This window comes from Protomyctophum bolini, assembly GCF_963924005.1.
Source record: "Protomyctophum bolini genome assembly, contig: SCAFFOLD_79, whole genome shotgun sequence".
Lineage (NCBI taxonomy): Eukaryota > Metazoa > Chordata > Actinopteri > Myctophiformes > Myctophidae > Protomyctophum > Protomyctophum bolini.
The window spans coordinates 201,043-227,500 of record NW_027665964.1 but is presented as its reverse complement, the minus strand read 5'-3'; the positions used below and the strand labels follow the sequence as shown (position 1 = coordinate 227,500).

The window sequence follows — 26,458 nt, the reverse complement described above, 5'->3', positions numbered from 1 at the left end:
CAGCTAAAAACAAAGCCTGATGTATGCTTCGCCGTATGATGTGTCGCATGTTAAAAAACAATAGCTGATCAGTAGTATGATATAGTGTCTGTTCGGTACCTTTTTTGGCCACTGGTGGCGCTAGTGAGCAATTAATGCATAATTTGCATAATTAATTATGCAAATTAGTAATTACATTCCTTGAATTCCATAGATATAATTAGCATAATCATAAATCATAAAATATAAATATCCATAAATATAATTAGCATATAATAGTTTATAATTAAATAATAATAAAAACTAATAATAGGTTATTTATAAATGCATGATGTGGGGTATGTGTGTGTGTGATTAGCTGGTACATCTCAGCTCTCCCTCTCCCTCTCCCTGCGTCACCATTTGCCATGTCCCCAACATGTAAATTTTGTCACTGGGGTTAAGGTGGGGGGGGATGGTCGCTAACCTCAGGCAATATTTATTTAGGGCAGGGGGGTCACTGTCTTAAGGGGGGGATGGGCTCTAACCATGGGCCAGGTGCGACATGCAAATTAAATGAAGCGAGGGGGTGGGGTGGGGGGATGGGCACCCCCCTCTTTGTGGAATGCTAGGTGCCAGACATGCAAATTAAATGAAGCGGGGGGGTGAGGTGGGGGGATGGTATCTAAACAGGTGCAAGTTAGATAAACAAGGGGGTGGGGTGGGCTCTAACCAGGTGCTAGTAGTAAAATGCAAATTAGATAAGCACAAAGGTGGGGGTCCTTATCTTTGAAGTGAATTGTATGCATAAATTAATCAAGGTAGTATTTAAATTCCTTACATACATTGACAGTGGGTGTGTGATTCCACCTAGTGGTCAATCTCTCTATATAAATATTTACACTGCAATACCTACTATGCCCTGATGTGATCTCAGTCATCTAGGGCAATGTTTTTCAATCAATAGTCTGGGGACCACCAATGGTCCTTGAATGTAATTCTTGTGAAAAATCAATGATACCCCCCTAGTGTTCAATCTCTATATAAATATTTACACTGCAATACCATTTATGCCCTGATGTGATCTCAGTCATCTAGGGAAATGTTTTTCAATCATTGGTCTGGGGACCACCAGTGGTCCTTGAATGTAATTCTTGGGTAAGTCAAGGATATCCCCCCTAGTGGTCAATTTCTATATACATATTTACAACTGCAATACCATTTATGCCCTGATTTCAGTCACCTAGTGCAAATGTCTTCAAGCATTGGTCCGGGGGCTACCGATGATCTTTGAGAGGGTTCAGGTGACCCTCCCCCCAGCTAAATCATGGAGAGTTGGTAACCAAATAGTCTCCTTATAGATCTTTAACTCTATACTTTTCAATTTTTTGTGTTTTTGAATTTTTATGTTTCATGGTGTCCTAAGGTGTATGGTTTATTGTCTGTCTTGTATTATTTTTGGTGTTTTGTGTTGGGATCTTTGAATTTTTTATGTTTCATGTTGTCCAAATGGGGTTGGGTATTGTAAATCTTGTATTATTTTTTGTGTTTTGTGTTGTGTCTTTGAATTTTGCATGCTTCATGTGGTACTAGGTGTTTGGGTTATTGTCTGTCTTGTATTATTTTTGGTGTTTTGTGTTGGGATCTTTGAATTTTTTATGTTTCATGTTGTCCAAATGGGTTGGGTATTGTAAATCTTGTATTATTTTTTGTGTTTTGTGTTGTGTCTTTGAATTTTGCATGCTTCATGTGGTACTAGGTGTTTGGGTTATTGTCTGTCTTGTATTATTTTTGGTGTTTTGTGTTGGGATCTTTGAATTTTTTATGTTTCATGTTGTCCAAATGGGGTTGGGTATTGTAAATCTTGTATTATTTTTGGTGTTTTGGGTTGTGTCTTTGAATTTTGCATGCTTCATGTGGTACTAGGTGTTTGGGTTATTGTCTGTCTTGTATTATTTTTGGTGTTTTGTGTTGGGATCTTTGAATTTTTTATGTTTCATGTTGTCCAAATGGGGTTGGGTATTGTAAATCTTGTATTATTTTTTGTGTTTTGTGTTGTGTCTTTGAATTTTGCATGCTTCATGTGGTACTAGGTGTTTGGGTTATTGTCTGTCTTGTATTATTTTTGGTGTTTTGTGTTGGGATCTTTGAATTTTTTATGTTTCATGTTGTCCAAATGGGTTGGGTATTGTAAATCTTGTATTATTTTTTGTGTTTTGTGTTGTGTCTTTGAATTTTGCATGCTTCATGTGGTACTAGGTGTTTGGGTTATTGTCTGTCTTGTATTATTTTTGGTGTTTTGTGTTGGGATCTTTGAATTTTTTATGTTTCATGTTGTCCAAATGGGTTGGGTATTGTAAATCTTGTATTATTTTTTGTGTTTTGGGTTGTGTCTTTGAATTTTGCATGCTTCATGTGGTACTAGGTGTTTGGGTTATTGTCTGTCTTGTATTATTTTTGGTGTTTTGTGTTGGGATCTTTGAATTTTTTATGTTTCATGTTGTCCAAATGGGGTTGGGTATTGTAAATCTTGTATTATTTTTTGTGTTTTGTGTTGTGTCTTTGAATTTTGCATGCTTCATGTGGTACTAGGTGTTTGGGTTATTGTCTGTCTTGTATTATTTTTGGTGTTTTGTGTTGGGATCTTTGAATTTTTTATGTTTCATGTTGTCCAAATGGGTTGGGTATTGTAAATCTTGTATTATTTTTTGTGTTTTGTGTTGTGTCTTTGAATTTTGCATGCTTCATGTGGTACTAGGTGTTTGGGTTATTGTCTGTCTTGTATTATTTTTGGTGTTTTGTGTTGGGATCTTTGAATTTTTTATGTTTCATGTTGTCCAAATGGGGTTGGGTATTGTAAATCTTGTATTATTTTTTGTGTTTTGTGTTGTGTCTTTGAATTTTGCATGCTTCATGTGGTACTAGGTGTTTGGGTTATTGTCTGTCTTGTATTATTTTTGGTGTTTTGTGTTGGGATCTTTGAATTTTTTATGTTTCATGTTGTCCAAATGGGGTTGGGTATTGTAAATCTTGTATTATTTTTTGTGTTTTGTGTTGTGTCTTTGAATTTTACATGCTTCATGTGGTACTAGGTGTTTGGGTTATTGTCTGTCTTGTATTATTTTTGGTGTTTTGTGTTGGGATCTTTGAATTTTTTATGTTTCATGTTGTCCAAATGGGGTTGGGTATTGTAAATCTTGTATTATTTTTGGTGTTTTGGGTTGTGTCTTTGAATTTTGCATGCTTCATGTGGTACTAGGTGTTTGGGTTATTGTCTGTCTTGTATTATTTTTGGTGTTTTGTGTTGGGATCTTTGAATTTTTTATGTTTCATGTTGTCCAAATGGGTTGGGTATTGTAAATCTTGTATTATTTTTTGTGTTTTGTGTTGTGTCTTTGAATTTTGCATGCTTCATGTGGTACTAGGTGTTTGGGTTATTGTCTGTCTTGTATTATTTTTGGTGTTTTGTGTTGGGATCTTTGAATTTTTTATGTTTCATGTTGTCCAAATGGGGTTGGGTATTGTAAATCTTGTATTATTTTTTGTGTTTTGTGTTGTGTCTTTGAATTTTGCATGCTTCATGTGGTACTAGGTGTTTGGGTTATTGTCTGTCTTGTATTATTTTTGGTGTTTTGTGTTGGGATCTTTGAATTTTTTATGTTTCATGTTGTCCAAATGGGTTGGGTATTGTAAATCTTGTATTATTTTTTGTGTTTTGTGTTGTGTCTTTGAATTTTGCATGCTTCATGTGGTACTAGGTGTTTGGGTTATTGTCTGTCTTGTATTATTTTTGGTGTTTTGTGTTGGGATCTTTGAATTTTTTATGTTTCATGTTGTCCAAATGGGGCTGGGTATTGTAAATCTTGTATTATTTTTTGTGTTTTGTGTTGTGTCTTTGAATTTTGCATGCTTCATGTGGTACTAGGTGTTTGGGTTATTGTCTGTCTTGTATTATTTTTGGTGTTTTGTGTTGGGATCTTTGAATTTTTTATGTTTCATGTTGTCCAAATGGGGTTGGGTATTGTAAATCTTGTATTATTTTTTGTGTTTTGTGTTGTGTCTTTGAATTTTACATGCTTCATGTGGTACTAGGTGTTTGGGTTATTGTCTGTCTTGTATTATTTTTGGTGTTTTGTGTTGGGATCTTTGAATTTTTTATGTTTCATGTTGTCCAAATGGGGTTGGGTATTGTAAATCTTGTATTATTTTTTGTGTTTTGTGTTGTGTCTTTGAATTTTGCATGCTTCATGTGGTACTAGGTGTTTGGGTTATTGTCTGTCTTGTATTATTTTTGGTGTTTTGTGTTGGGATCTTGGAATTTTTTATGTTTCATGTTGTCCAAATGGGTTGGGTATTGTAAATCTTGTATTATTTTTTGTGTTTTGTGTTGTGTCTTTGAATTTTGCATGCTTCATGTGGTACTAGGTGTTTGGGTTATTGTCTGTCTTGTATTATTTTTGGTGTTTTGGGTTGGGATCTTTGAATTTTTTATGTTTCATGTTGTCCAAATGGGGTTGGGTATTGTAAATCTTGTATTATTTTTGTGTTTTGTGTTGTGTCTTTGAATTTTGCATGCTTCATGTGGTACTAGGTGTTTGGGTTATTGTCTGTCTTGTATTATTTTTGGTGTTTTGTGTTGGGATCTTTGAATTTTTTATGTTTCATGTTGTCCAAATGGGGTTGGGTATTGTAAATCTTGTATTATTTTTTGTGTTTTGTGTTGTGTCTTTGAATTTTGCATGCTTCATGTGGTACTAGGTGTTTGGGTTATTGTCTGTCTTGTATTATTTTTGGTGTTTTGTGTTGGGATCTTTGAATTTTTTATGTTTCATGTTGTCCAAATGGGGTTGGGTATTGTAAATCTTGTATTATTTTTTGTGTTTTGTGTTGTGTCTTTGAATTTTGCATGCTTCATGTGGTACTAGGTGTTTGGGTTATTGTCTGTCTTGTATTATTTTTGGTGTTTTGTGTTGGGATCTTTGAATTTTTTATGTTTCATGTTGTCCAAATGGGGTTGGGTATTGTAAATCTTGTATTATTTTTTGTGTTTTGTGTTGTGTCTTTGAATTCTGCATGCTTCATGTGGTACTAGGTGTTTGGGTTATTGGCTGTCTTGTATTATTTTTGGTGTTTTGTGTTGGGATCTTTGAATTTTTTATGTTTCATGTTGTCCAAATGGGGTTGGGTATTGTAAATCTTGTATTATTTTTTGTGTTTTGTGTTGTGTCTTTGAATTTTGCATGCTTCATGTGGTACTAGGTGTTTGGGTTATTGTCTGTCTTGTATTATTTTTGGTGTGTTGTGTTGGGATCTTTGAATTTTTTATGGTTCATGTTGTCCAAATGGGGTTGGGTATTGTAAATCTTGTATTATTTTTTGTGTTTTGTGTTGTGTCTTTGAATTTTGCATGTTACATGTGGTACTAGGTGTTTGGGTTATTGTCTGTCTTGTATTATTTTTGGTGTTTTGTGTTGGGATCTTTGAATTTTTTATGTTTCATGTTGTCCAAATGGGGTTGGGTATTGTAAATCTTGTATTATTTTTGGTGTTTTGTGTTGTGTCTTTGAATTTTGCATGCTTCATGTGGTACTAGGTGTTTGGGTTATTGTCTGTCTTGTATTATTTTTGGTGTTTTGTGTTGGGATCTTTGAATTTTTTATGTTTCATGTTGTCCAAATGGGGTTGGGTATTGTATATCTTGTATTATTTTTTGTGTTTTGTGTTGTGTCTTTGAATTTTGCATGTTTCATGTGGTACTAGGTGTTTGGGTTATTGTCTGTCTTGTATTATTTTTGGTGTTTTGTGTTGGGATCTTTGAATTTTTTATGTTTCATGTTGTCCAAATGGGGTTGGGTATTGTAAATCTTGTATTATTTTTGGTGTTTTGTGTTGTGTCTTTGAATTTTGCATGTTTCATGTGGTACTAGGTGTTTGGGTTATTGTCTGTCTTGTATTATTTTTGGTGTTTTGTGTTGGGATCTTTGAATTTTTTATGTTTCATGTTGTCCAAATGGGGTTGGGTATTGTAAATCTTGTATTATTTTTGGTGTTTTGGGTTGTGTCTTTGAATTTTGCATGCTTCATGTGGTACTAGGTGTTTGGGTTATTGTCTGTCTTGTATTATTTTTGGTGTTTTGTGTTGGGATCTTTGAATTTTTTATGTTTCATGTTGTCCAAATGGGGTTGGGTATTGTAAATCTTGTATTATTTTTGGTGTTTGGGTTGTGTCTTTGAATTTTGCATGATTCATGTGGTACTAGGTGTTTGGGTTATTGTCTGTCTTGTATTATTTATGGTGTTTTGTGTTGGGATCTTTGAATTTTTTATGTTTCATGTTGTCCAAATGGGGTTGGGTATTGTAAATCTTGTATTCTTTTTGGTGTTTTGGGTTGTGTCTTTGAATTTTGCATGCTTCATGTGGTACTAGGTGTTTGGGTTATTGTCTGTCTTGTATTATTTTTGGTGTTTTGTGTTGGGATCTTTGAATTTTTTATGTTTCATGTTGTCCAAATGGGGATTGGGTATTGTAAATCTTGTATTATTTTTGGTGTTTTGGGTTGTGTCTTTGAATTTTGCATGCTTCATGTGGTACTAGGTGTTTGGGTTATTGTCGGTCTTGTATTATTTTTGGTGTTTTGTGTTGGGATATTTGAATTTTTTATGTTTCATGTTGTCCTAATGGGTTGGGTATTGTAAATCTTGTATTATTTTTGGTGTTTTGGGTTGTGTCTTTGAATTTTGCATGATTCATGTGGTACTAGGTGTTTGGGTTATTGTCTGTCTTGTATTATTTTTGGTGTTTTGGGTTGGGATCTTTGAATTTTTTATGTTTCATGTTGTCCAAATGGGGATTGGGTATTGTAAATCTTGTATTATTTTTGGTGTTTTGGGTTGTGTCTTTGAATTTTGCATGCTTCATGTGGTACTAGGTGTTTGGGTTATTGTCGGTCTTGTATTATTTTTGGTGTTTTGTGTTGGGATATTTGAATTTTTTATGTTTCATGTTGTCCTAATGGGTTGGGTATTGTAAATCTTGTATTATTTTTGGTGTTTTGGGTTGTGTCTTTGAATTTTGCATGATTCATGTGGTACTAGGTGTTTGGATTATTGTCTGTCTTGTATTCTTTTTTGTGTTTTGTGTTGTGTCTTTGAATTTTGTATGTTTCATGTGGTACTTCAAAATATTATATTAATACAACAGGCCGCCTGTTTGTATTAATAATATTTTGAAGTACCACATGAAACATACAAAATTCAAAGACACAACACAAAACACAAAAAAGAATACAAGACAGACAATAATCCAAACACCTAGTACCACATGAATCATGCAAAATTCAAAGACACAACCCAAAACACCAAAAATAATACAAGATTTACAATACCCAACCCATTAGGACAACATGAAACATAAAAAATTCAAATATCCCAACACAAAACACCAAAAATAATACAAGACCGACAATAACCCAAACACCTAGTACCACATGAAGCATGCAAAATTCAAAGACACAACCCAAAACACCAAAAATAATACAAGATTTACAATACCCAATCCCCATTTGGACAACATGAAACATAAAAAATTCAAAGATCCCAACCCAAAACACCAAAAATAATACAAGACAGACAATAACCCAAACACCTAGTACCACATGAATCATGCAAAATTCAAAGACACAACCCAAAACACCAAAAATAATACAAGATTTACAATACCCAACCCATTAGGACAACATGAAACATAAAAAATTCAAATATCCCAACACAAAACACCAAAAATAATACAAGACCGACAATAACCCAAACACCTAGTACCACATGAAGCATGCAAAATTCAAAGACACAACCCAAAACACCAAAAATAATACAAGATTTACAATACCCAATCCCCATTTGGACAACATGAAACATAAAAAATTCAAAGATCCCAACACAAAACACCAAAAATAATACAAGACAGACAATAACCCAAACACCTAGTACCACATGAAGCATGCAAAATTCAAAGACACAACCCAAAACACCAAAAAGAATACAAGATTTACAATACCCAACCCCATTTGGACAACATGAAACATAAAAAATTCAAAGATCCCAACACAAAACACCATAAATAATACAAGACAGACAATAACCCAAACACCTAGTACCACATGAATCATGCAAAATTCAAAGACACAACCCAAACACCAAAAATAATACAAGATTTACAATACCCAACCCCATTTGGACAACATGAAACATAAAAAATTCAAAGATCCCAACACAAAACACCAAAAATAATACAAGACAGACAATAACCCAAACACCTAGTACCACATGAAGCATGCAAAATTCAAAGACACAACCCAAAACACCAAAAATAATACAAGATTTACAATACCCAACCCCATTTGGACAACATGAAACATAAAAAATTCAAAGATCCCAACACAAAACACCAAAAATAATACAAGACAGACAATAACCCAAACACCTAGTACCACATGAAACATGCAAAATTCAAAGACACAACACAAAACACAAAAAATAATACAAGATATACAATACCCAACCCCATTTGGACAACATGAAACATAAAAAATTCAAAGATCCCAACACAAAACACCAAAAATAATACAAGACAGACAATAACCCAAACACCTAGTACCACATGAAGCATGCAAAATTCAAAGACACAACACAAAACACCAAAAATAATACAAGATTTACAATACCCAACCCCATTTGGACAACATGAAACATAAAAAATTCAAAGATCCCAACACAAAACACCAAAAATAATACAAGACAGACAATAACCCAAACACCTAGTACCACATGTAACATGCAAAATTCAAAGACACAACACAAAACACAAAAAATAATACAAGATTTACAATACCCAACCCCATTTGGACAACATGAACCATAAAAAATTCAAAGATCCCAACACAACACACCAAAAATAATACAAGACAGACAATAACCCAAACACCTAGTACCACATGAAGCATGCAAAATTCAAAGACACAACACAAAACACAAAAAATAATACAAGATTTACAATACCCAACCCCATTTGGACAACATGAAACATAAAAAATTCAAAGATCCCAACACAAAACACCAAAAATAATACAAGACAGCCAATAACCCAAACACCTAGTACCACATGAAGCATGCAGAATTCAAAGACACAACACAAAACACAAAAAATAATACAAGATTTACAATACCCAACCCCATTTGGACAACATGAAACATAAAAAATTCAAAGATCCCAACACAAAACACCAAAAATAATACAAGACAGACAATAACCCAAACACCTAGTACCACATGAAGCATGCAAAATTCAAAGACACAACACAAAACACAAAAAATAATACAAGATTTACAATACCCAACCCCATTTGGACAACATGAAACATAAAAAATTCAAAGATCCCAACACAAAACACCAAAAATAATACAAGACAGACAATAACCCAAACACCTAGTACCACATGAAGCATGCAAAATTCAAAGACACAACACAAAACACAAAAAATAATACAAGATTTACAATACCCAACCCCATTTGGACAACATGAAACATAAAAAATTCAAAGATCCCAACACAAAACACCAAAAATAATACAAGACAGACAATAACCCAAACACCTAGTACCACATGAAGCATGCAAAATTCAAAGACACAACACAAAACACAAAAATAATACAAGATTTACAATACCCAACCCCATTTGGACAACATGAAACATAAAAAATTCAAAGATCCCAACCCAAAACACCAAAAATAATACAAGACAGACAATAACCCAAACACCTAGTACCACATGAAGCATGCAAAATTCAAAGACACAACACAAAACACAAAAAATAATACAAGATTTACAATACCCAACCCATTTGGACAACATGAAACATAAAAAATTCCAAGATCCCAACACAAAACACCAAAAATAATACAAGACAGACAATAACCCAAACACCTAGTACCACATGAAGCATGCAAAATTCAAAGACACAACACAAAACACAAAAAATAATACAAGATTTACAATACCCAACCCCATTTGGACAACATGAAACATAAAAAATTCAAAGATCCCAACACAAAACACCAAAAATAATACAAGACAGACAATAACCCAAACACCTAGTACCACATGAAGCATGTAAAATTCAAAGACACAACACAAAACACAAAAAATAATACAAGATTTACAATACCCAACCCCATTTGGACAACATGAAACATAAAAAATTCAAAGATCCCAACACAAAACACCAAAAATAATACAAGACAGACAATAACCCAAACACCTAGTACCACATGAAGCATGCAAAATTCAAAGACACAACACAAAACACAAAAAATAATACAAGATTTACAATACCCAGCCCCATTTGGACAACATGAAACATAAAAAATTCAAAGATCCCAACACAAAACACCAAAAATAATACAAGACAGACAATAACCCAAACACCTAGTACCACATGAAGCATGCAAAATTCAAAGACACAACACAAAACACAAAAAATAATACAAGATTTACAATACCCAACCCATTTGGACAACATGAAACATAAAAAATTCAAAGATCCCAACACAAAACACCAAAAATAATACAAGACAGACAATAACCCAAACACCTAGTACCACATGAAGCATGCAAAATTCAAAGACACAACACAAAACACAAAAAATAATACAAGATTTACAATACCCAACCCCATTTGGACAACATGAAACATAAAAAATTCAAAGATCCCAACACAAAACACCAAAAATAATACAAGACAGACAATAACCCAAACACCTAGTACCACATGAAGCATGCAAAATTCAAAGACACAACACAAAACACAAAAAATAATACAAGATTTACAATACCCAACCCATTTGGACAACATGAAACATAAAAAATTCAAAGATCCCAACACAAAACACCAAAAATAATACAAGACAGACAATAACCCAAACACCTAGTACCACATGAAGCATGCAAAATTCAAAGACACAACCCAAAACACCAAAAATAATACAAGATTTACAATACCCAACCCCATTTGGACAACATGAAACATAAAAAATTCAAAGATCCCAACACAAAACACCAAAAATAATACAAGACAGACAATAACCCAAACACCTAGTACCACATGAAGCATGTAAAATTCAAAGACACAACACAAAACACAAAAAATAATACAAGATTTACAATACCCAACCCCATTTGGACAACATGAAACATAAAAAATTCAAAGATCCCAACACAAAACACCAAAAATAATACAAGACAGACAATAACCCAAACACCTAGTACCACATGAAGCATGCAAAATTCAAAGACACAACACAAAACACAAAAAATAATACAAGATTTACAATACCCAACCCCATTTGGACAACATGAAACATAAAAAATTCAAAGATCCCAACACAAAACACCAAAAATAATACAAGACAGACAATAACCCAAACACCTAGTACCACATGAAGCATGCAAAATTCAAAGACACAACACAAAACACAAAAAATAATACAAGATTTACAATACCCAACCCATTTGGACAACATGAAACATAAAAAATTCAAAGATCCCAACACAAAACACCAAAAATAATACAAGACAGACAATAACCCAAACACCTAGTACCACATGAAGCATGCAAAATTCAAAGACACAACACAAAACACAAAAAATAATACAAGATTTACAATACCCAACCCCATTTGGACAACATGAAACATAAAAAATTCAAAGATCCCAACACAAAACACCAAAAATAATACAAGACAGACAATAACCCAAACACCTAGTACCACATGAAGCATGCAAAATTCAAAGACACAACCCAAAACACAAAAAATAATACAAGATTTACAATACCCAACCCATTTGGACAACATGAAACATAAAAAATTCAAAGATCCCAACACAAAACACCAAAAATAATACAAGACAGACAATAACCCAAACACCTAGTACCACATGAAGCATGCAAAATTCAAAGACACAACACAAAACACAAAAAATAATACAAGATTTACAATACCCAACCCATTTGGACAACATGAAACATAAAAAATTCAAAGATCCCAACACAAAACACCAAAAATAATACAAGACAGACAATAACCCAAACACCTAGTACCACATGAAGCATGCAAAATTCAAAGACACAACACAAAACACAAAAAATAATACAAGATTTACAATACCCAACCCCATTTGGACAACATGAAACATAAAAAATTCAAAGATCCCAACACAAAACACCAAAAATAATACAAGACAGACAATAACCCAAACACCTAGTACCACATGAAGCATGCAAAATTCAAAGACACAACCCAAAACACCAAAAATAATACAAGATTTACAATACCCAACCCCATTTGGACAACATGAAACATAAAAAATTCAAAGATCCCAACACAAAACACCAAAAATAATACAAGACAGACAATAACCCAAACACCTAGTACCACATGAAGCATGCAAAATTCAAAGACACAACACAAAACACAAAAAATAATACAAGATTTACAATACCCAACCCATTTGGACAACATGAAACATAAAAAATTCAAAGATCCCAACACAAAACACCAAAAATAATACAAGACAGACAATAACCCAAACACCTAGTACCACATGAAGCATGCAAAATTCAAAGACACAACACAAAACACAAAAAATAATACAAGATTTACAATACCCAACCCCATTTGGACAACATGAAACATAAAAAATTCAAAGATCCCAACACAAAACACCAAAAATAATACAAGACAGACAATAAACCATACACCTTAGGACACCATGAAACATAAAAATTCAAAAACACAAAAAATTGAAAAGTATAGAGTTAAAGATCTATAAGGAGACTATTTGGTTACCAACTCTCCATGATTTAGCTGGGGGGAGGGTCACCTGAACCCTCTCAAAGATCATCGGTAGCCCCCGGACCAATGCTTGAAGACATTTGCACTAGGTGACTGAAATCAGGGCATAAATGGTATTGCAGTTGTAAATATGTATATAGAAATTGACCACTAGGGGGGATATCCTTGACTTACCCAAGAATTACATTCAAGGACCACTGGTGGTCCCCAGACCAATGATTGAAAAACATTTCCCTAGATGACTGAGATCACATCAGGGCATAAATGGTATTGCAGTGTAAATATTTATATAGAGATTGAACACTAGGGGGGTATCATTGATTTTTCACAAGAATTACATTCAAGGACCATTGGTGGTCCCCAGACTATTGATTGAAAAACATTGCCCTAGATGACTGAGATCACATCAGGGCATAGTAGGTATTGCAGTGTAAATATTTATATAGAGAGATTGACCACTAGGTGGAATCACACACCCACTGTCAATGTATGTAAGGAATTTAAATACTACCTTGATTAATTTATGCATACAATTCACTTCAAAGATAAGGACCCCCACCTTTGTGCTTATCTAATTTGCATTTTACTACTAGCACCTGGTTAGAGCCCACCCCACCCCCTTGTTTATCTAACTTGCACCTGTTTAGATACCATCCCCCCACCTCACCCCCCCGCTTCATTTAATTTGCATGTCTGGCACCTAGCATTCCACAAAGAGGGGGGTGCCCATCCCCCCACCCCACCCCCTCGCTTCATTTAATTTGCATGTCGCACCTGGCCCATGGTTAGAGCCCATCCCCCCCTTAAGACAGTGACCCCCCTGCCCTAAATAAATATTGCCTGAGGTTAGCGACCATCCCCCCCCACCTTAACCCCAGTGACAAAATTTACATGTTGGGGACATGGCAAATGGTGACGCAGGGAGAGGGAGAGGGAGAGCTGAGATGTACCAGCTAATCACACACACACATACCCCACATCATGCATTTATAAATAACCTATTATTAGTTTTTATTATTATTTAATTATAAACTATTATATGCTAATTATATTTATGGATATTTATATTTTATGATTTATGATTATGCTAATTATATCTATGGAATTCAAGGAATGTAATTACTAATTTGCATAATTAATTATGCAAATTATGCATTAATTGCTCACTAGCGCCACCAGTGGCCAAAAAAGGTACCGAACAGACACTATATCATACTACTCTGATCTGCTAGCTCACAACGTGTCGCAACACGTTGTGAGCTAGTAGATCGGTTATTTAAATACAAAATAATAAAAAATCTAAATATTGCTTTGATGCTCATTGCTCATATTAACCTTATAGGAAGTATGAAGTTGTTTTTATTAGCATATGCATTCCATAGGGCTGGACCACACATGGACCTAGATTTTAGCAAATTTAGATTTTTTAAATACTGGGATGAATCTACAACAAGAGCCATTCTGGGGCTAAATCTAGAGTTGCAATAAATACCCTCCATTGACTCCCCACTCATCAATACCCTCCAATGACTCCCCACTTATCAATACCCTCCATTGACTCCCCACTCATCAATACCCTCCAATGACTCCCCACTCATCAATACCCTCCAATGACTCCCCACTCATCAATACCCTCCAATGACTCCCCACTCATCAATACCCTCCAATGACTCCCCACTCATCAATACCCTCCAATGACTCCCCACTCATCAATACCCTCCAATGACTCCCCACTCATCAATACCCTCCAATGACTCCCCACTTATCCAATAAATATTGTTTTGCTATAAGTTGTGGTAGTAGTGCGGCAAAGTATCGCTCATTTACAATAACAATAGTCTGGTTGTCCTGTTAGGGCAACCACACTAAATATAGATCCATAGATAGGTATTATAGATATTATAGATTAAATATAGATATAGATATTATAGAGTAGATTACATACCCATGTTCAGAGTAACAGTATAGATATATATATTATAGAGTAGATTACATACCCATGTTCAGAGTAACAGTATAGATATAGATATTATAGAGTACATACCCATGTTCAGAGTAACAGTATAGATATATATATTATAGAGTAGATTACATACCCATGTTCAGAGTAACAGTATAGATATAGATATTATAGAGTACATACCCATGTTCAGAGTAACAGTATAGATATAGATATTATAGAGTACATACCCATGTTCAGAGTAACAGTGATGATGTTCAGAGTAACAGTATAGATATAGATATTATAGAGTACATACCCATGTTCAGAGTAACAGTGATGATGTTCAGAGTAACAGTATAGATATAGATATTATAGAGTACATACCCATGTTCAGAGTAACAGTGATGATGTTCAGAGACATGGTGGAGTCTGTGATGCTGCTGAACGAGGAAGACTGGAGAGCGCACACACACACACACACACACACACACACACACACACACACACACACACACACAAGGCAGGGGTGGGCAATTATTTTTCAACAAGGGGCCGCATTAGCCCTCCAAATATTTTGGAGGTTTGAAGTTCAGCCAAAAGGCGGAACTTAATTATGCATAATGTCAATTTTATTCTATATACAAAGCAGTGAATGGCCATTTATGATGATGTACAATTAGAGCACCCCTCATTTCACATGGGTGTGATTTTTCTATTACTTTGTATTTGCATGCTCGAGACGTTTCCTTTCCCAGTTAAAAACTATGTTTTTGTTTAAGTTACAAGTCATGTAAATACTAGCATTTTATTTTAACAATGAGAACATTAGAGGTAGCTGTTTTAATAGTTCTTCCATGGAGGAGCCTGGTGGTGCCACGTTCACAACCCACATGGCGCACTGCTTACTATCAGCGTGAGATGAGCACAGTTGAGTCACTCACAACTATTAAACAACAACGTTCTGAAAACACAACAACAACAAGCCAATCAGTGATGATATTGTTGAGACTTGGCACCCTGGCAGTTCAGTTCGGTTTATTTTCGGAAGGAGGTCATACATTCATACAATGCACAAGTTAACAGTTTCCATCTTTTTTTTTCTTTTTTTTTAGTGTCCGTAGCTCATGTCCTGTCCGTTAGGGAGACGCCATTGGCTTGCCGGGCCGTACCCCTGGAGTATTATCAACTGAATATCCGTTTGTATCTGGCGGTTTCCGAATACCATACATTTTGTTTTACTTAGATTTAAGGATAATTTATTTCTATCGAACCAGAGTTTGTATTTATTCATTCGTGTACAACGAAATTAAAAGTGCCAACCAATCAGTGAGTGCATCATATCACAAAACAACATACTGTACAAGCTAAAACAAAACACACGTGACTTCTTGTTATTGCACAACCCCTGCAGCACTAATGCACAAACATGTAATTTCAGCTGTTATCGCACAACAAACCCTTATTGCACTTGAGATAGCAGAGAAAACTAAAAAGTGTCGCAGCAACAGATTATTTTTTAGCAGGTTCCGGTTCAGGTTCAGGTTTATTTGTCATGTACAGAGTATAAATACACTCTCAGTCTTACATACACAGGACATAAACAAACATCTATAGTGCAAGAAAAAGACAAAAAGCATTGAGTGCAACTACCGCTGTGGGATAGAAGCCGTTACTGAATCCATTGGTCTTTGACTTGATCACTCAGTGCCGTCTGCCTGATGGCAACAGTTCAAACAGTGAGTGCGCGGGGTGGGAAGTGTCTTTCATAATGTTCAGAGTTTTTTCATGACAGCGGTCTGTGTGTAGTCCTTCCAGTGTGGGGAGAGGGCAGCCAACCATCTTCTGTGCTGTAGATCGTTGGCTGCCCTCTCCCCACACTGGAAGGACTACACAGAGACATTATGAAAGACACTTCCCACCACGCTCACTCACTGTTTGAACTGTTGCCATCAGGCAGACGGTACAACAATGTGTTCTCTATCTTTTATGTAGCTTTCAAGACATTTTGACACAACGCCTCTGATGCCATACTTTGACATTTTCCTTATGAGGATATTATGATTAATTGTGTCAAATGATTTCTTCAGGTCTACAAAGACTGTGTACAACTTTTTATCTATGTTTTTTTATTATCTCTTCAGTTAGTTCAATCCGTGTCATTGCAGGCGATCTGTTGGCTCTAAAACCGTATTGATTTTCTGTTAATAAGTTATTTTCTTTCTACAAAGTGATTCAGCCTCTCCCCAAATAATTTCTCCAATATTTTTGAAAACTGTGAGAGCAAGGAAATTGGTCTATAGTTTGTAAAGTGTTGTTTGTTTCCTGTTTTGAAGACTGGGGACAACCTTAGCTTTTTTCATTTGATTTGGGAAGACACCATTTCTGAATGAGAGGTTGCATATGAATGTAAATGGTTTTTATTATGGTGAGTAATGACATGCTCAGGTCATTGTGGTCGGTGGATGTCTTGTTTTTGGATTCACTTACTGCTTCAATAACTCCCTGTTCCTCCACAGCTCTCTGGAATAAGGGATTTGGGTTACAGAAACCCCATATGAATATTGATAGTGCTATACGATGTATAGTAAAATACCTCTTGTAATATATAGTGTAGCTGCCGCATATAAATATTGATGATACCATACGACATATGGTATAATACCTCGTGCAATATATAGTGTAGCTGCCACATATAGATTGTGCATAATAATAATAATATTAATATTAATAATAATAGAGTCTTGTGTTTCTTCATGGTGAGATAGGGTGGGTTAGGGTTAGGGTTTAAATATAATAATAATATTAATAATAATAATAATAGTCTTGTGTTTCTTCATGGTGAGATAGGGTGGTACCGTATTTGTTGTCGTGTCGTTCATTGTCACTGGTACTGATCCAAGTCCGACAGGTCTTTGATGACGAGGGTTCTTCTGGGGTTCCGTTGAGCTGGATGTAGACTTTACAGTTCATGGTCCATGTTGACTGTATCTTCCCCTGCCTTGCCAGGCGATGGACCCGCTTCTCTTCGTCAGATGCTCCTTTAGATATACGTTCTGTGCCCTCCAGTTTACGCCACTGCTTCAGAAGTGCAACCTTGTGTTTCCTATTCGTGAAGCGTAGGATTATGTCCTTCTCGCCCGGTGGCAGTGTGCCCTTCTTTTCTCTTCTTGGGAGGGGGTGACATGCTTCAATGTCTTCGCTGTTGATCTGTATGCCCTTCTCCGCCATGTAGGATATCACTTGTTGCTCGACTGCTTCAGAGTCTTCCTCCGTGGGTTCGCCGCTGGTCGTCGAGGCCACAGCCCTATAGCGTACCGTGGTTTGGTCGCCAGACCACTCACAATTACATTGTTTAGTCTGGAGTATTGTTCTAGGTCATCTACCCGACTCTCAAACGTCGCAATCTTCTTGTCCTTCTCCACGCTTAGTTGTTTAAGCTCTTTGACCATATTCATCAGGTCCAGGATGTCCCTTTGTTGTTTTGAGATGATGTCCGTACAATGCCCAGGTCTGAGTTAAGGTCATAAATTCAACTATGTTCAAACTGTCGACAGACTGGTTATTAAATGTGTTCATATTTATTATACCGACTGAACAACTACAGTCAGCTAGCATGTATAGACTGAACGTGTGTGCGTGTGCATGTGCGTGTGCGCGTGTGTGTGTGTGTGTGTGTGTGTGTGCGTGCGTGCGTGCGTGCGTGCGTGCGTGCGTGCGTGCGTGCGTGCGTGCGTGCGTGCGTGCGTGCGTGCGTGCGTGCGTGCGTGCGTGCGTGCGTGCGTGTGTGTGTGTGTGTGCGTCTCACTCTGTCCATGTCTTGGGTCCTGGTCTTTCTTCTCCTCCGTCGATGTCGTCTCATCAGACGAGACGAGCTCTGCTCTGTGGAGCTGCTCAACCTGCAGTTAATAATACATTACATATTATTATTATTATTATTATATAATTACATTCATTACTGCTAATTATTTATTAACGAGCTCTGCTCTGATAGGCTGTTTAACCTTAAAGGCCCATTTTCTTTCAGAGCGGACGTTTTTAACTCAAATCTTTGCTTCTGGCTGGGCGGGGGGGGGGGGGTCCTTGACGTGAAAATCACCGTCACTGACACAGAAACATGAGGTTTAACCCTGTGAGAACCACTGACACAGAAACATGAGGTTTAACCCTGTGAGAACCACTGACACAGAAACATGAGGTTTAACCCTGTGAGAACCACTGACACAGAAACATGAGGTTTAACCCTGTGAGAACCACTGACACAGAAACATGAGGTTTAACCCTGTGAGAACCACTGACACAGAAACATGAGGTTTAACCCTGTGAGAACCACTGACACAGAAACATGAGGTTTAACCCTGTGAGAACCACTGACACAGAAACATGAGGTTTAACCCTGTGAGAACCACTGACACAGAAACATGAGGTTTAACCCTGTGAGAACCACTGACACAGAAACATCAGGGTTTAGAAGGCATTTGTAGAATCGTCGTTAGGTCAAAATGGGCTTGCACCTCTGCTGGAGCACTCCATCATCGCAGTTCCTGTTTACACTGAGCATGTGCAAACCTCCCTAATATTAATCTAATGTCGCGTTAGGATCAGCGCTAACGTGCCAACCTGCAGTGTGTTAGGGTCAGTGCTAACATGGTAACCTGCAGTGTGTTAGGGTCAGTGCTAACATGGTAACCTGCAGTGTGTTAGGGTCAGTGCTAACATGGTAACCTGCAGTGTGTTAGGGTCAGTGCTAACGTGGTAACCTGCAGTGTGTTAGGGTCAGTGCTAACGTGCTAACCTGCAGTGTGTTAGCATCAGTGCTAACGTGGTAACCTGCAGTGCGTGCATTTTACCTGCTGGTGGCGTCGTCATCCTCCGAGTCGAAACAGGAAGTGGACTCCAGTTCGCTGCTCATGAAAGACGAACAGCTGTCGTACTCTGCCGCTCCGCGGCCCGACGGCCGCGAGTGGCCGTTCTGCCTTCCCCCTGGAACACAACGTTAGCACGTTAGCACATTCTACCTTCCCCCTGGAACACAACGTTAGCACGTTAGCACATTCTACCTTCCCCCTGGAACACAACGTTAGCACATTCTACCTTCCCCCTGGAACACAACGTTAGCACATTCTGCCTTCCCCCTGGAACACAGACAACTCTGTTAGCACGTTAGCACGTTAGCAGCAGTGTATATAAGCTCTCCTAATGTAGTGTTCACACACCTTCGATTAATCACAGCGTTAGCATTTAGCTTAGCGTACCGTGGTCATTGTGTTTCCGTCGAGGTCTCTCTCTCTCCCTCTCTCTCCTCGGTGACATTATGGAGCCGCTCTCTGTGTCGTTGTCCAGCGTGTCTCTGCCACTCGCAGCCTTCGCACTGACACACGCACGCGCACACACACACACACACACACACACACACACACACACACACACACACACACATACAGTAATTGTAAGCCTTAAGTAAGCCTTACTTGCAGATAGTAGCAGACACTTGAATAAAAAATACACACACGCACACACACACACACACACACACACACACACACAGTACTGACTGGTATGACGGGGGTCTCGAGTCTCCGATGCCGACCGTCCTCTCCAGCGGGGTCAGCGGGGGGGCGGGGTCGATGCTGTCCGCCACCGAGCCTCCGTCTGATTGGACCGAGTCTCCTGACACCAGCTGAATGGACGACGTAACAGCACAGCAGGGGTTAATGACACAGTAACAGCACAGCAGGGGTTAATGACACAGTAACAGCACAGCAGGGGTTAATGACACAGTAACAGCACAGCAGGGGTTAATGACACACTGCTGTACCGTGCTGCCGTGCCCCGTGTGTGTGTGTGTGTGTGTGTGTGTGTGTGTGTGTGTGTGTGTGTGTGTGTGTGTGTGTGTGTGTGTGTGTGTGTGTGTGTGTGTGTGTGTGTGTGTGTGCAGTGGAAAGGGGAGGTGCCGGGGAATGAGAAAGTTGTGATGCATCACAGCGAAATGTCGCAACAGTGTGTTTATTGTATTGTAATATTATTATTGTAATATTTGTACAGTGAATATGACAGTTGTGTGGATGCTATATGTTTGTAGTGCAGCTGGATTCTGGGAGAGTGCAGGTCTTATTTTGCACGGAGAGAGATGTGTGCTAACTGTGTGGTTTGGTAGGAGAAGGAGCACGGATAAAAGGTCTCTCTCTCTCTGTCACATAAGGTCTCTCTCTCTCCAGCTGTGATTAAATCTTCCAGTTAGGCAGCGTGTGAGAGCAGTGTTATCTGTTATGTGTGTGTGTGTGTGTGTGTGTGTGTGTGTGTGTGTGTGTGTGTGTGTGTGTGTGTGTGTGTGTGTGTGTGTGTGCGTGCGTGGGTGCGTGTCAGGGTCAATGAGGTCTTGTCTTCCTCACTGTCCTGTGATTCCAGTTGCTCCTTAACCTGATTTGATGATTTACTGCCTCGAATGTTCCCTAAAAAACTGTCCCTAAAAACACTGTCCCTAAAAAACTGTCCCTAAAAACACTGTCCCTAAAAACACTGTCCCTAAAAACACTGTCCCTGTATTCCTATTGTAATAGAAATACAATTAATGTACTGTAACCCTAACCCATGTATTGAATACATGCAGTTCATTATTTGTATGGCTTCATGTTTCTTCTGTAGATACAATGATTTAGTCAAAATGCTCCCAGATGAAAAATAGGGCTTGGTTAAAAATGTTTTAATCAGAGGCTTTGTAATGAATTATTCTAAATAAATCACATTTTAATTGCATATCAATATTTGACCTGAGAACAGTGATATTTATTTTCAAATGGATTTTGTTATTTTGGTGTACCAGTGAATCATTGAACAGTGACTACCGTAGATTATAAAACGTTGGTGTAGGCTACTTGATCAAGACCAACAGATAACGTGCAGCTCAAATGTCTATTATATCTTTCTGTGGCTCCAGATGATCCCTGTGCTTTAGACCCGCTGTTGACCTGTCTGTCTAGCATCAAATGTTGGATGAGTGAGAACTTTCTCAAGCTAAATGAGGATAAGACAGAAGTTCTCATGAATTTTAATTTCAAGACCCACTTCTACAACATTGCTTTTATTTTTTATTTTTGTTATTCATGTCCTCACTGTATTGCATTACTGCTTGTTTTTAATGTTGTTGCCTCGCTTTTCTTTAATTCTCCATTTTTCTGTAAAGCACTTTGAGCTGCATTTCATGTCATGAAAGGTGCTATACAAATAAAGTTTTATTATTATTATTACTATTATTATTATTACATGAAAACAAATAAAAACAACTTTATTAGGGGGAATACTAAGAGGAAGGAATGAGAGCGTTTTTGGGTGTGCATTCCACAGCAATTCCAGAACAATCTGAGCATTAGAAAACATCTGTTGCTTCAGAGGATACTGTATATATTATACAACACATTATTTAATGTCGATGCCAGCTAGCAAGCCTAGCATGGAAGCTAACGTTAAACGTTGGCGTAGTGTAGCCCCATGTCCCCATGGGACCTTTCTGTGGTGAATGGGTGAATGTAATGCACCATCTATGTAAAGGCGCTATATATAAATGCACCATTTACCATTTTACTGACAGCACTAGTACCGACTGCACCACCTATTTGTTTCCGTTTGAATTAAACGTACCCAGGATAGGGTTAGGGTTATTAAACGTACCCAGGATATTAATTAAATATGAATTAATTAGATATGAATTAAACGTACCCAGGATAGGGTTAGGGTTATTAAACGTACCCAGGATATTAATTAAATATGAATTAATTAGATATGAATTAAACGTACCCAGGATAGGGTTAGGGTTATTAAACGCACCCAGGATAGGGTTAGGGTTAAGGTTATTAAACGTACCCAGGATAGGGTTAGGGTTATTAAACGCACCCAGGATATGAAATTAAATATGAATTCATTGGATATGAATTAAACGTACCCAGGAAACAACGCGTCCGTTAAAGCAAGGCAGCTTCGCGTTGTCGTCTGAGATTTCCTCCTTCACCACCCTGAGGAGAAACATGAGATAATGAGATCTCCTGCTTTAGAAACATAAGATAATGACATCTCCTGCTTTAGAAACATGAGATAATGACATCTCCTGCTTTAGAAACATGAAATAATGACATCTCCTGCTTTAGAAACATGAAATAATGACATCTCCTGCTTTAGAAACATGAAATAATGGCATCTCCTGCTTTAGAAACATGAAATAATGGCATCTCCTGCTTTAGAAACATGAAATACTTTGCAATACTTTGTTTTAACCCATTCTGGGCGGGAACGCCTTTTGGTGATAGCATTAGGTTATGCTTTAGCTATTGAAAAACAGCAGATCTACAAGCTCGTAGCGCGCCACTCGGTGGCGCGCTACGAGCTTGTAGATCTGCTGATCAGCTTATGAAGTTATATACAAAAATACCCTAACAGTCAAAACAAAGAATACACTTTCACTGCTCACCAGAAACTGTTCATCACAACAACATGTGTTGGAAAGAACAACATGTCTGTCTGTCTGTCTGTCTGTCTGTCTGTCTGTCTGTCTGTGTGACACCCTTGTGTATAAAAGTATTATTTTTTTTGCCCCACCCTGAAAAACAACAAGCAATGAAATCTGGACTGAATATGAGCCAGCTGTCTGTCTGTCTGTCTGTCTGTCTGTCTGTCTGTCAGCACTAACCCTAGCCCTCCTATGAGACAGACAGGTTTATTTTTTTTATATATATATTTTTATCCCACGATTTTGTAACCCTTTATTTCACCCCTGTGTCAATCATCTAATGTGATCCAGGGCTCTACACACCCTCCGCCAACCTAGTCCCCATATATGGGGGACAAGGGGAGAGCAACGGACTTGAACTCATGCTTCCTTCATGCCTGAGTGTCCAAGTTGCTCCTTTACACCTGACAGGGGGGAGTTTCCCTGGTTGGACATAGCGCGTGGAAGGAACACGTTATTCCAACCAGTTCCTTTCCCCTCCATCAGGCACCCTGGCTGGCCAGGGGGAGGCAGTTTGGAGACCAGGATTACTGCATGTTTTTTGTGAGGGTACCTACCCTAGGGGACACGGGGAGAACATGCAAACTCCACACAGAAAGGCCCTTTCCCAACCCCGCCTTCGGGTATGGCCACTGATGACACGGAGGAGGAAAACGCTGCCAGCACCCACAGCGTCCCGAGCGGTAATCGAACCCAGAACCTTCTAGCTGTGAGGCGACAGCACTACGGGGCGGCGGTGGCTCAGGGGTAGAGTGCCTGGATGGGAACCGCAAGGTTGCCAGTTCGAACCCGGGCTCCCCCAGAGTTACTGTCGAAGTGTCCTTGAGCAAGACACTGAACCCCTAATTGCTCCTGATGTGCTAGTTGGTGCCTTGCATGGTTTCCGCTGCCATCGGTGTATGAATGGGTGAATGTAATGCACAATCTATGTAAAGCGCCTTGGATAAAGGCGCTATATAAATGCACCATTTACCATTTACCATTTACCACTACCAACTGTGCCACCGTGCCCCCAGACAGACAGGTTTATGAACTGCCCACAGCCCTCCTATGAGACACAGACTGGTTTCTGAACTGCCCACAGCCCTCCTATGAGACACAGACTGGTTTTTGAACTACCCACAGCCCTCCTATGAGACACAGACTGGTTTCTGAACTGCCCACAGCCCTCCTATGAGACACAGACTGGTTTCTGAACTGCCCACAGCCCTCCTATGAGACACAGGCTGGTTTCTGAACTACCCACAGCCCTCCTATGAGACACAGACTGGTTTCTGAACTGCCCACAGCCCTCCTATGAGACACAGACTGGTTTTTGAACTGCCCACAGCCCTCCTATGAGACACAGACTGGTTTCTGAACTGCCCACAGCCCTCCTATGAGACACAGACTGGTTTCTGAACTGCCCACAGCCCTCCTATGAGACACAGGCTGGTTTCTGAACTACCCACAGCCCTCCTATGAGACACAGACTGGTTTCTGAACTGCCCACAGCCCTCCTATGAGACACAGACTGGTTTCTGAACTGCCCACAGCCCTCCTATGAGACAGACTGGTTTCTGAACTGCCCACAGCCCTCCTATGAGACACAGACTGGTTTCTGAACTGCCCACAGCCCTCCTATGAGACAGACTGGTTTCTGAACTGCCCACAGCCCTCCTATGAGACACAGACTGGTTTCTGAACTGCCCACAGCCCTCCTATGAGACACAGACTGGTTTCTGAACTGCCCACAGAGACACAGACTGAGTAGGACAGTCAAATGGTGATTTTATCAAAGTCTTAATTGGTCTAGAGAAGTATAGTTAGTAAAACATAGTTTAAAGATATTTAGGAGTATTTTACCCAAAGTCTTGGTCCAGAGAAGTTAAGAAGTATTTATAAAGTTAGTAAAACATTGTTTAAAGGGTATATTTAGGAGTATTTTAGAGTATTTTTTACCCAAAGTCTTGGTCCAGAGACTTGAAGAAGTATTTGTAGTTTGGTTTATTCTTCAGAACATTCTTGAAGTCTCCCAGAGTGACGTCATCGGAGGGAACGTTAACTTTCACTAGGTACGGAGTCTCCTGCTCGTCTAGATGGTAGATGATCTTAGTCTCCATGACGACGGGGGTCCGCGGACCACCACCTTCAGCCTAAAGTTAAAGAACAACAGGGGGTCCGCGAACCATCACGTTCTGCAGCCAGGCCTGCTGGGTCCCTTATTCCTTTATATTCCAGGGAAAATAAGATCCTTAATTAGCGTCGAGACGTTAATAAAACAAGACCCTTTAGCGTCGAGACGTTAATAAAATAAGGTCCTTTATCGTCGACGCGTTGGAAGGTTCCAAAGTGTTTCAGAGCTCCATGAACAGCAGATATCTATATATCTATATGTAATGTATATATATCTATATTTATACATATATATATATGTATATATAATGTACATTAAGCTATACGGAAGATCTATAAGTTCTCTCTACGGCTGTATGATCCTGGCTGCTGTAATATAGATCTGTTAACAGAAACATCAACAAACAACAGCAGGATGTGACCATCATCTGACCAGGACACAGCCCGGCCGTGACGTCACTCACACCGCTGCTAGCCTGCAGCGCCATCTAGTGGCGAGGAGGAGAACAGCAGGAATGTGTTCTTTATTTATTCATTATTCTGTTATTTTTTATTTATAAAGCACTTTGTGAGATTATCTCTGTGAGAAGTGCTATATAAATAAAAACTATACAGATATAGCTATAATAAGGTATATCTATTCCTCAATGAAATTACTATATTATACTATACTATACGATACTCTTGATTGATTGATTGAAATATTTATTAACAGTTTGCAGAATTACAGTACATTTCCAGCACAAACTCAATACAAAGACTGTTAACTGTGAGTGGACGACCCAATTAAGCATTACACTTGTTTACAACAGGGTCCACCATGTTCAATTCATCAAAACATTTAGAGACGTACACATAGAAACTTCGCATAAGTGCATTGCATAAGTGCATTGTATGTGCTATTGTCATAGCACGTCGTAGTACATATGTATAGCATAGTAGTATAGATGTATAGCTTATATGTATAGTTTCATTATAGATATTCCACTGTTTCTTTCTTAGCTTACGCATGTTTCATGATAAATGTTTTTATGTGATG

General features: G+C 38.1%; 1 protein-coding gene across 2 annotated transcripts in view; it reads right to left on the bottom strand.

Annotated features, from left to right (window-relative positions):
• The window catches only part of LOC308312114 (segment polarity protein dishevelled homolog DVL-3-like), a 36,503-nt gene extending 10,800 nt beyond the window's left edge, over positions 1-25,703 (bottom strand). Inside the window, exons 1-7 of one of the 2 annotated variants that reach the window (XM_080794509.1) lie at positions 25,246-25,703; positions 22,744-22,813; positions 20,360-20,484; positions 20,060-20,175; positions 19,655-19,787; positions 18,613-18,703; positions 15,192-15,261 (exon numbers count right to left, since the gene is read on the bottom strand). In XM_080794509.1, coding sequence (XP_080650635.1) covers positions 15,192-15,261; positions 18,613-18,703; positions 19,655-19,787; positions 20,060-20,175; positions 20,360-20,484; positions 22,744-22,813; positions 25,246-25,406 — 766 coding nt within the window. In that variant the 5' untranslated portion in view covers positions 25,407-25,703. The remainder of the gene's footprint in view (positions 1-15,191; positions 15,262-18,612; positions 18,704-19,654; positions 19,788-20,059; positions 20,176-20,359; positions 20,485-22,743; positions 22,814-25,245) is intronic. The other variant, XM_080794510.1, reaches the window with a different exon arrangement.
• Between the last annotated feature and the right edge of the window lie 755 nt (positions 25,704-26,458).